This window comes from Lonchura striata, chromosome 1A (assembly GCF_050655825.1).
Source record: "Lonchura striata isolate lonStrDom1 chromosome 1A, ASM5065582v1, whole genome shotgun sequence".
NCBI lineage: Eukaryota > Metazoa > Chordata > Aves > Passeriformes > Estrildidae > Lonchura > Lonchura striata.
In genome coordinates, this window is record NC_140741.1 from 50,056,259 (window position 1) to 50,066,872 (window position 10,614).

General features: G+C 38.4%; 2 protein-coding genes across 2 annotated transcripts in view; both read right to left on the reverse strand.

Annotated features, from left to right (window-relative positions):
* CAPS2 (calcyphosine 2) overlaps positions 1 to 2,492 on the reverse strand; it is a 33,465-nt gene extending 30,973 nt beyond the window's left edge. The window contains exon 1 of the mRNA XM_085569086.1: positions 2,384 to 2,492. The gene's annotated coding sequence lies outside the window, so the exon portion shown is untranslated. The remainder of the gene's footprint in view (positions 1 to 2,383) is intronic.
* Positions 650 to 8,734, reverse strand: LOC110469426 (uncharacterized). The gene is made up of 6 exons (XM_021528152.4): positions 8,524 to 8,734; positions 5,873 to 6,078; positions 4,674 to 4,740; positions 3,611 to 3,701; positions 2,384 to 2,493; positions 650 to 1,771 (listed from the first exon to the last, which is right to left on the reverse strand). Exons 1-6 carry the CDS (start codon positions 8,690 to 8,692, stop codon positions 1,482 to 1,484), a joined length of 933 nt encoding a protein of 310 aa, XP_021383827.2. The 5' UTR covers positions 8,693 to 8,734; the 3' UTR covers positions 650 to 1,481.
* Positions 8,735 to 10,614: the final 1,880 nt, after the last annotated feature.

Below are 10,614 nucleotides of genomic sequence, written 5' to 3' on the forward strand. Positions count from 1 at the left end.
TTTCCTAATACTGACCTCAAAAGGCAGCTATCAAGTTGGCATAATGTATTGAAAACAAGATCATACACCCCACACTTCTTGAATGGTACATAGAAACACATCTGTTAATTGTGATGTAAAAAAAATAAAGGGTATTAAAATGAATCAAAAGGTCAGATTCTATGGTATTAAAATAAATGTCAAACAGAGATACAATACTAATGGGTATTAATCAGTTATTAGACAGCTGCTGAGTTTAACCAGCGACAAGTGGGGAAGAAATTAAGTGATCCAGTGTAATACATTTGGGATTGCATTGACATACAAAACTAAACATCATTATTCAAGAGACTGCAAATTCAGCCATCATTATTTTCATATAGTGTCCATGGCTAAACTTCTCTCTCCAAATAAAGAAACTTAACTATGAATGAGTATCAAAGACTAAATGCATTCTGCTTTTCACACTATCACAAAGTTTTTCCACAAAGAGCTGAATTCAACAGTGCATGCTCTTTAATGAATTCAAGAAAGTCACAGTTCAAGTGGCATAATGCTTTCTAGTTCCAAAACATTTTCTCAGGGGTCTGGAAGTCGAGGTGGCCCCAGGAATGCAAAAGTCCTTGCTTCCCAGCCTGCACAGCCAAAGAAGAAGTCGGAAAGCATAGGGTCAGCTTCTCAAGGTTGTTTATTTTCTCTTATCTGTAACATGCTTTCTCAAGGAGCTGAACTCTGTCTAGCAGGTCAGCCTGCGACAGACTCCAACCCCCCTGGGGTGTTACCATTTTATACTAAAAACTACATTACTATGTTTACAATAACATGCCAGAATCTATCATTTATGTTGGACAGCGTGTCTCTACCTTAAACAAATAGAAAAGTGTTACCATCACAGCAAGACATGGAAGGCAAGAAGAAGAAGGTCAGGACACGCCCAAATCCATCCATCCTGTCCCCTTGAACCCCTTATTTTAAAACCCTAAAATTCTACTTTTTCACCCTGTGTTAATTCAACTACCACACTGCTCAATCCCTTGTGGCTTGTACTTCTTCATACAAAGTTGGCAGTTTTTTCCACAGGCTAAAATCAAAGCCACGGGTGTTTTTGACTTTGTGCCAAGGCCTCCAAGCCCCCTGACAGGGTCTCGAGACAGCCAGGGCAGCCAGAGGGATGTCCTGGGTTCCCACAAACATTTATGGAACATCTGTTCTTTCTAGTCTCAAGAAGATATTCTAAAATTTTAGTGAAGCATCAGATATAATTACAGTGCATTATATACAGAGTACAGAAATATTTTTATAGGGAAAAAATAAATAGAAAAAATATGTAAACATCCTGAGTAAAATTCTGCTGCCACTCAAGTCAGTTACAGAATTGTCATAGATACAAGCAAAGGCAGTATTTCACCCCTCTTTTTAAAGCATATAGCAGTGCACATAACTTCATTTCAGTTTAAAGTGCATACAACATTATAAAAAGATTTCATAAGCTTTTGGAAGTTTTACATATGCAGATTCCATTCATATCTATTGCGTCTCCTCAGTCCCATCTCTTCTGATTCAATGACATCTTTGCTTATCATTTCTTCGTCTTCCACAACATCTGCCTCCAACTGATGTATTTCACATTCACCATGTAATTCGTGCTCTTCTATTTTGTAATCATTATCAATATCCTCAAGTAAATCTTCATTACATCCATCTTCTCTGTTATCCATTTCTTTCTCTTGAGAATGTTCGGCAAATGACTGAATGAGATCTTCAAGTTTCTCATCACATATGTGTCCAAAATCTTAAAATTCCCAACAAATAATCAAAATTAAAGTTTACTGGTAAGCTCTGAATATCAGTGTCAGTTTAGAAGTAGAGTATTTTTAATTTTTTTTCTCTTTTATTAAGACTTGAATAATGCAAAAAATTACCAAATTTCTAATGGACCATTCTTAACATTTAAGATTTCTCTTGGCTACTATGCAGCTCTTGGGAGTCTCCAGTTGAAACTAACATACAATTTGCTGTATAGTGTTTTATGTAAGCATTACTCACAGCCTCTGAGGTCCCCATCTGAACATCCTTTGCCTAAAGTTAGTCCAGCTAACAGACTACATAGGAACATTAGTTCCTATGTAGTCTGTTAGTAGTCTGTTCCTTTATCAAAACAGGATGTGACTCTGTGGTCCGCCCCAGTTCAATGTCTTGAGCACCTATTCTTAAATAAATCACGATGTATCAAAAATTTGAAATGGGATACATCTCAAATAAGAAAAATGGTATTCCTCCAGGATAAAACTAATACCACACAAATTACCTAAGACTCAGAAGCTGAACATCATTATAGTAAGATCTATCTATTATTTTAAAATATAAACTACTTAATTATCTACCTGTCTGAAAATTAAATTACCTTTCATCTTGTTTTCTGATTTATCCAATCCACTTTCTTTCATCAGTCGTCTAATTGATTGGAGCTGTGTCATTATCTCATCTTTCTGCTCACACGCTAAAGCATTGACACTAGGAAAAAAAAAAGACAAACATTAACAGCTGAAAGATTATCTTGGAAGGTAGTGCTTGACAATAATACACTTATTGCAATATTTATTTTTGTGCATAAACACCATAGTGAAGTTTGTGAAATGTTTAGGTCAAGCTTTCCCTTGAGAACTGTCTCTTGAGAAGCTGGAAGGCCATTACATCATACAACCAGTCAATGTCACTGAACTCTAACTGTGAAGTCCCGAAGGCCAAGTTCAAGTAATGACTCCAAATTAATTACTCCAGTAATTATCCAAAGTACTGTTATTAGTAGTACAACAATGCCTAATACAGAACTTTAGAGTTTGAAAGCTTTTCTCACTCAAGGTTTTGTTTTTTTTCTTTCCTCCCTACCACTACTAGAAATTTGTTAGGCAAACTGGCCAGTGAATTTACTGCTTAATAGTTTCAGCACATACCCAATTCAGAAGTACACTGCAGAAACAATCAGGAAATTCTGCACGTTTTAACCTGTTTTGTGAAGTATGTCAGTCTAGAAAATTAACTGCACAGATACTTTTTTTTTCTAGTAGGTAAGTAAGGCTCTAGCTTCTTAAGAAGAGAACTTCTCTAAAACTATAAGGAGCTTTTATATTACTGATTCCCTTGACATATTAAAACAGACAAGTTCTATTTCACTGAAATGCACACACTTCAAAGATGCACTTCAAAACACAAAAAAGCAGCTATGCCTTGATAACTATTTTTTTCTTATAATTACATCTAAAAGAAGAAACTCACTCTGCTACCAAAATCTATTTCCCACAAGGGCTTCCATATGCTACTGAGTTTAAATATATTTTCACTATTGGTCTCCTTGGTAAATATAAAAGTTCATCTCTGTTAAGACACAGTAACATGATCATATCTTCTGCATTTATGTTTGGTGAACAAGAGATGGGTAGTGTCTGTGAAAAAGTTCACAAATGGCAGAATTGGTATCACCTGCAAAAGGCTACAGAAACAATAAATAATCAAAGAAGGTTCCTAAAACTGTTCCTTACCTATATATAAAGATAATTTTAAGAACTCGTTAGCATTTTGGTGAATTTCAATATGCAGGAAAAAACACTGAGATTTTTTTAGAAACACTCACCAGTTTGAAAGTGGATCCAACTGAGTCAATAAAGAATTTAACATTTTCTCTGTCTGTGCTAGATGTTGCTCCAGTTCTAAAAGCTGATGCTCTAACAAAAACAAACAAACACAAACAAACAAAAACAACACAACAAAAAAAGACAGGTGTGGGGGGAGGGAGAGGGAGATGAGGAAAGAAATAACATTGTAAAAAAAAGTCTTTACAATATAATTAGGATATTCATTTATATTTTTCATTGGACAGATTCAAAACCAGACAGCTTCTTTGACATAAAAAATTTGACAATATGAAAAGGAAGTGGTGGGGCTAAGAACAGAACACTTCTTATGTGTGAGCAGTAGTCCTTTCCAGCCAGTAACCTATCTCCAATAGTGCCCGAACAGAGAACACCTTTGTAGAAACTGAGCAAGAATGTGGAGCTCACCTTCCCAGTCTCAAAAACCATGCAGCTGCAAGAATTCCTGAGATATAAGTACTGTATTTATACTTTTCACGTGCTTGTCTATTCACACCTTACAAATATATTTAATGCTTAATGCACTAGAATCAAGAGGACTTACTCCTCCTACAATACAATTAAACTTTGAAGAGAGAAGAATGCAACATACAAGGATGATGAGTAGGCAGTGTAGCAAATCACTGCTGAACCTCATTACAAACATGGTATACACAGACACCAAACAATGCTGGTAGTTGTTTAATTCACTAAAAATGTCTCTGTACAAGGGAGAAAAAGGTATGAAAACAGCATCCCACTTAAACTGAAGAAAACTGAACAGATCTTAAGTGAGAAAAACATTCAGACATTTTAGAGGCAAAGAATCATACAGCATTACAACAGCTGTTTTAAAGAGCATTACATCTGGAGAATTAAAACAAACCTCAAACAAGCATTTAAAACATACAGAATAACAAAGTGGGTTTTTGTAGATTCCTAACTGCTCTCAGTAACTTGAGAGATTGTCTTCATTTAGATAGATTGCATCAATGAAAACATGTTTTTTTCCAGTAGGAAATAAGCATTTTTGTTGAACATATGCATTCTAAATGGGTATCTTACCTGTTTCCTTCGCCTTGTCTTCTGTACTCTTTTCCTTTTTGGACTGACTTTCTTCATGTGACTTCATCTTTTAAAAATACAATCTAGTTAAACAACCTCATCACTACCTGTGTACTAAAAACAAAACTGCATTTAGAACTTAAGTGAAAGTAAACAGCAACCATGAAAATGTGCTACACGAATTAAACTTTTCTTCTGTGATGCCTCATCCTGTCTTAAAGTAACACTTCTGATTTTAAGTAAACACGACTGGCAAAAGCTGTAAAAGAAAGCAGTTGCTATTTCAAAAAGAAGCAGAAGAAAAAAACCTTCTAGGTCACTGGATCCAGTCTCCTATCATTAATTAGGATATAGAATTTATTTCTTAAAGTAATAAAGATACTATCATAAAAATACTTACATTTTAATCCCACAAGCCCAAGTGTATAGAATTGTAACACCCAAAATATGGTTTTCATGCTTTTCAAATCTTGTACTAAACTGGGCAGCCCCTATACTCATTTTGCTAAGCTGTGATATTTTTCTCATACACAAGATTAACGTGAAGTGACTCCAGAAATGAGCATGTTGTCTCCAGTCTTACTCCTGTTCATTTTTATTTTCCCTGAGGGCAAGCAACAATATTCCACATGCACTTTCAGCTTTGTGTATCTCTTACTATAAATAATACATTTCAAGATTGATTCCTTTTAAAAAACAACCGATCATGTGTTCTCCTTTTTGAATTTACAAATGGTAGAAAAGGTATCCCATAACACAAATAAAACTGCATGTTGCAACTGCATGATCACAAAAGAAGTCCAAACAAAAGGTCAAGTCTACTCGCTGCTTTACCTAACTGCTAATCTAAGATCACTGCTCTGCAGGAATTGTTCGCCTCCTTCCCATACTCAATCTCATTCTGAAGAATGAAAAGGAAGTGAAACACTGATGATACTTAGGTTACAGACTCAGGTAGCAGCACTGTTTAGGTTCTCAGATTCTCATTTGAGGCTGCAGGGTGAGTAAGATTCTCACTTCTTCAAGCGTTTAAAAATACCTAAGCCAGAAGCCTTCATATGGAAGAATTAGATACGCTAAAAATTTAACTTTGGACTTCAAAGTCAGAGCAAGACTCAGAATTAGAAAAACAAAAAAACAAGCCAAGCATTTACACTTTCTCCTAACTATAATAATTGAATGCTTTTCCTATGGCTTACCTTAAGAAGTTTGTAGACTGCAAACATTCCCACTCCAAGAGCATACAACGGCATGAGGGTGAATGCTAATTCTCGACCATTTCCTCTCGTTCTCTCACTTTTTATCTCTTTTTCCATTGCATTTCTCATCTGTTGAATACTCTGGTAGGTATTACTGTCAGAATTTCCTGGATTCCGGTGCACTTGATAAACTGTCTGAGGACTACCTTAAAAATAAAATTGAAGGAAAGACAACAAAGTAAGAAATAAAATCAAGAGTCCACAACTGGAATGAAATTGTTTTCTTCTTCTGTAATCATTGTTCATCACTCTTCTAAGATGCTGTGAGCAGCCTTGTAGCCTCTTAAAAAACGAAAAAGTATTCTTACATTAGCAGGATGCACAGTTAAATCTAGGCAGCAAAATCTCTCAAACCAAGCTTGGTTTCTTTAATGTACAATTTTTAAGCTTCTTCACAGCAACATTGGCAAACCCTCAGCAAACCACAGAAAGATAGATGTAACAAGAAAAAATTTAGATTTTGAAATTAAAGCATATTCAGAGAAACTATTGATAATGCTAAAAATATTAATTCTTTTTCCTTTGCATCAAAAGAACCAAGTTAATTACAAATTGAATTGTCTAATCCCATAAAAAAAACCTTTTTTTGAAATACGCTGTGTTGCTGCTTTTATTATTTTGACAGTAAATGCAGTTTTACATGGATATTCCCACAGGCTTAGAACTACTGTACCTCTGCAAATCAAATATTTAGCAGGAGAAGATTATACAACACCCAAGAGATGCAACCTTGGAAGTCAGAAGTGTTTTTGCATGTAATTTGCCTACCAGAATAGGAAGCAGATGAGAAAACAGCCAATGTTATTGTTCAACTTAGGAAACAGGTTATTTGGTAGTTAAATCAAGGGTTCATGGGACATGCACATATGGAACACCATCATCAGCCAAAGAATGCAAATGCTTGCAGAGACAGACAGCAGGGGATTGGGGGATTGTGAAGTTTTACACTGATGTCTCAACTGAGTGCTTAGACTTAAAACTTAATACATCAGGACTGAGTATGGGTATGGCAAGGTTCACGTTCTATATAATAAACTCCTAAACAAAATACCATTATCACTACTTATCAATTACCACCGTAACAGTGGCATTTCAGGAACTCACAGTTACGTAACTCAAGTGTGCAAAGTACAGCCACAATCAGATAGAGAAAAAAATTAATGTCACACAAAACCTAAATGCTCTAGCTGATACAATCAGAATTCAAGCTACCTTCATCATTCAGTGCAAATTCAGGCAGGGGTTGTCCTTTCAGTAAAAGTAGGTTTAGACTTGCTAAAACTGCATTAACTAATCTGGAAATCACATATATTTTTTTTCCACCTTTCAAAATGTTTAATATTTATTCCTAGTTTTACATTTACACTCACCTTTTTTTCCCTATTTTAAGTACTAGTTGTTTTTAAAGTAAATTAGTAGTTTTACTAAAATAGTAGCTATCACAGATGAACAAGATTTCTACAGACCATACAATACGAATGTGGCAAGGGAAACACCTCCAGGGTGGAGGAATGTTGAATCCTAGTCCACTAGTGTCCTGCACTAAGTTTATGCCAAAGAAGAAACAGCAAAGTGATTTACTAGCCAACCAGGAAAAAAGAACCATACAAAGAGATGAGACTAGGAGATCTGTCTGAAATTTATTTTACTCAGTGCCGGGCCAGTAGTTCAGTAGAATCACAGGCATGTGAAGTGTTTCTTTTTTTTTTTTTTGGCATTTGGTTTTAAAATAATTTGATCTATAGGGAATATACAGCTACCTTATAAATAAAAAATAATCAGGCGAAACAGGACAGGCAAGAGCTTATGAAGCACAGTAAGTTTGACATCAGGTGGGAAGAACATGGTAGCAGCTCAAGCCTCCATTTTTCTGCCAGCAGGGAAATGCACAGACACATTTGGAGGATTGCAGCAACTACCTGTTTCTTGGTTTGAAACACCTTGGAAGGCATCATCAATGAATCACAGAGCTACCTCGCAAAAACAGGCTTTTAATGATTGTCAAAAACAAAGGCTACCTTTTCACCTTGAGCTAAATCATGACATACAGCGACATGGCTTAACATACATGGATACCACTATATAGCCACAAGTAGTAAATTCTATAACCCATTTATTGATACCTTTTCTAAACAAGCATCTTGAACTCTTTTAATACACTGCCGGACAGAATTTGTATGACTGTGCGTGTATTTACTGACAGCACCACTCGCCTTCATTACTGCAATTGACTTTCCCCTGTGACACCTCTCGGCTCATCTGTTCGATTGTGTCCCTGGCGGCACTGCTCCTCACACCGCTCCGCACTTCCAACTACCGCGTGTTTCCTGCACTTAACAGCAGTTTTGGAAAGACAACACAGACAAAACCCAAAGCAAAACAGCGCAGGAGGTGGGGGTGTTGCAGGCCAGCTCGAGGAGGTCTGAGCAGGCCCGGTCCAAGCCCGTGCGGAGCGGGAGCTCCCGCCGGAGGGATGTAACGCGCGCATCCCGCATCCCGCATCCCGCTCGGATCCCGGCTTCCCTCCGAGCCGCCCGAGCCCGCCGCGGCTCCCGCACGGCACCCGGCCCCGCCATCGCCCCGGCTCCTACCTCTGCCCTGCTGGCGGGGATCGTAATGGCCGGGGCCGGCCTTGCCGCCCCGCGGGGCCCGGCCGGGCCGCCCGCCGCCTCCTCCCCCGAACATCCTGGGCATGACGACGAAGACGCAGAGCACCAGCACGGCCGAGACCAGCACCTGCTGCACGGCCGAGAGCGCCATGGCCGCCGCCCGCCCGCGGCCGGGCCGCGCCCCCGCCGCAGCGCCCCCGGCGGCGGCCCGCGGCACGGCACGGCCGGCGCGGCGCGGCCCCGCGGCAGGCGGGCGCTCCTGCGGGAGCGAGCGCGTGGCCGCTCCTGGCGCTGAGGGGCGTTTCCGCCGGCGCAGCTAAACGCGCTGGAAAGGGTCACGCAAAAGGGGAGAAGATGCAGAAAAAGCAGGTGTCTGATGTTTAGTCCGCCTAGTGCCCCAAGAGGAGCATGTTAGCAATGGGCAGCTAAACGATGAGCATCCTGAACGCACTTGGAGCAGGCATTTATTCAGCAAAGAATGTCCTTTGCTAGGGTGGGTTTTAAGCTGGATGGGCAGACAAGGGGAGGGGTGGTGATTTGGGAAGTGATGAAGTTTGCAAAAGACACCATACACGGTTTTAAATGCTCAAGCATAGGAAACCCAGGAAAAGTTATGACTGAAAGTATGGCTTGAAAAAAACCAAAAGCCTTAGGGAGGAAAGAGTGTCAGCAGCCAGTGGAATTAATTGTAAAGTCCAAAAAGAAAGTAAGAGTGAAGTGGAACATATGATCACCAGTAAGCCTAAGCAATAAATCACAGCATCTTCTGTTAAGATATAAAAATGGAGTACTTTAATGGTAAACTTTCTGAAACAGTATGACTGGAAGACAAATACAAAAGATCATTCATGTTCAGGAATGAGCTCTAAAGAAGAGGTAGTAGAACGAGTTACTGGCCAAGAATTGGCACATTTACCTCATGAAGCTGTCTTTGTAAAATGCCCTGATGTATATTTAAAGCCATACCGTAGAAAGAATAAATATTTGTTTCCAGAGGCTCTCTTAAAAAATACTTAAAATACTTATACTATTGAATCTACAATATCAGTGCATTTTACTTTGAATCAATCTTTATGTATCAAATCAAAATCTTTAATGACCTGTTCAACAATAAAACACAAAAGGTTTTGTGTTTAATTAGCATGCCAGCTATTCTTTGCCTGAAGATAAAACTGCATGTCGACTTTTTTTTCAGTTGCTAGCAAGTGCTCTTACAAAGTTAATTTTCAAAAGTGAAGGGAGGAAAAACTTGTCTCATTAAATTAGTTCGTATTTCTGTGCTGCAATAGGAAAAGTCAATTAAAATAAACCACAGTACTTGCCTAAATAAGGAAAAGTATTTTCTTATGAAGCTCCAGTGTTTGATATTTATCTGCTTATTGCTGATTAGCTTTATCTGATTAAGATTTTGTTGCAACCCAACATTGCACAACCATTTCACCTTTCATGCTTTGTAGACTTGGGATGCACTTTGGCACAGACTGCAAGGGCATAGAGAAATGAATGCACTTAAGTAAGAAATATCTGTACCATCCTAATTTCACATCTGTTGGAGAGAATATTTGGATTGGAGGTCATGAAGTTTTTTGATGTTGCTGATGCCATTAAATTGGTATGGTGAGGTCAGATTTTTAATTTCCATAGTGCAGAGCTGTACTAAGGTTTGTGGTTGTTACATTCAAGTAAGAGCTGTCTGTGGTAAAATGTCCTGGTTAGTGCCTGCCATGTAAATCAGTACCATGTGTACATAACACAGAGGTGTACATATGGTAGCAAGTGGCAGCTCACTGTCTTTTTTAACATCAAGCAATATCTGTACTGCATTACCCCTGCACTGGCTCACCTCAGTACCTTGTGCAATAATTCTCTCTTCTTGTCCACAACATCAACCTCACTGAAAGCCTCACTTCTCATTTCACTGCATGATTACTACATGAGATTTATAAAATAATGGTTTCCAGTTCCCTAGTTATCAAGCCACACAGTTTAGCATTCTATAAAGTCTGGAGATGCTGTTCAAAGTAATCACAGTAATTGCAGAATATCTGTGGGTATTACTTAGTAAAAGTGTTG

What these genes read in the sequence shown, in the direction of transcription:
- LOC110469426 (XM_021528152.4), bottom strand. Translation starts at nt 8,692, where the DNA reads ATGGCGCTCTCGGCCGTGCAGCAGGTGCTGGTCTCGGCCGTGCTGGTG. An exon ending in CAGTCTACAAACTTCTTAAG is followed by an intron (nt 4,741 to 5,872) that starts GTAAGCCATAGG and finishes TATTTTTAAAAG; the next exon opens with ATGAAGTCACATGAAGAAAG. An exon ending in AGACAAGGCGAAGGAAACAG is followed by an intron (nt 3,702 to 4,673) that starts GTAAGATACCCA and finishes TGTTTTTGTTAG; the next exon opens with AGCATCAGCTTTTAGAACTG.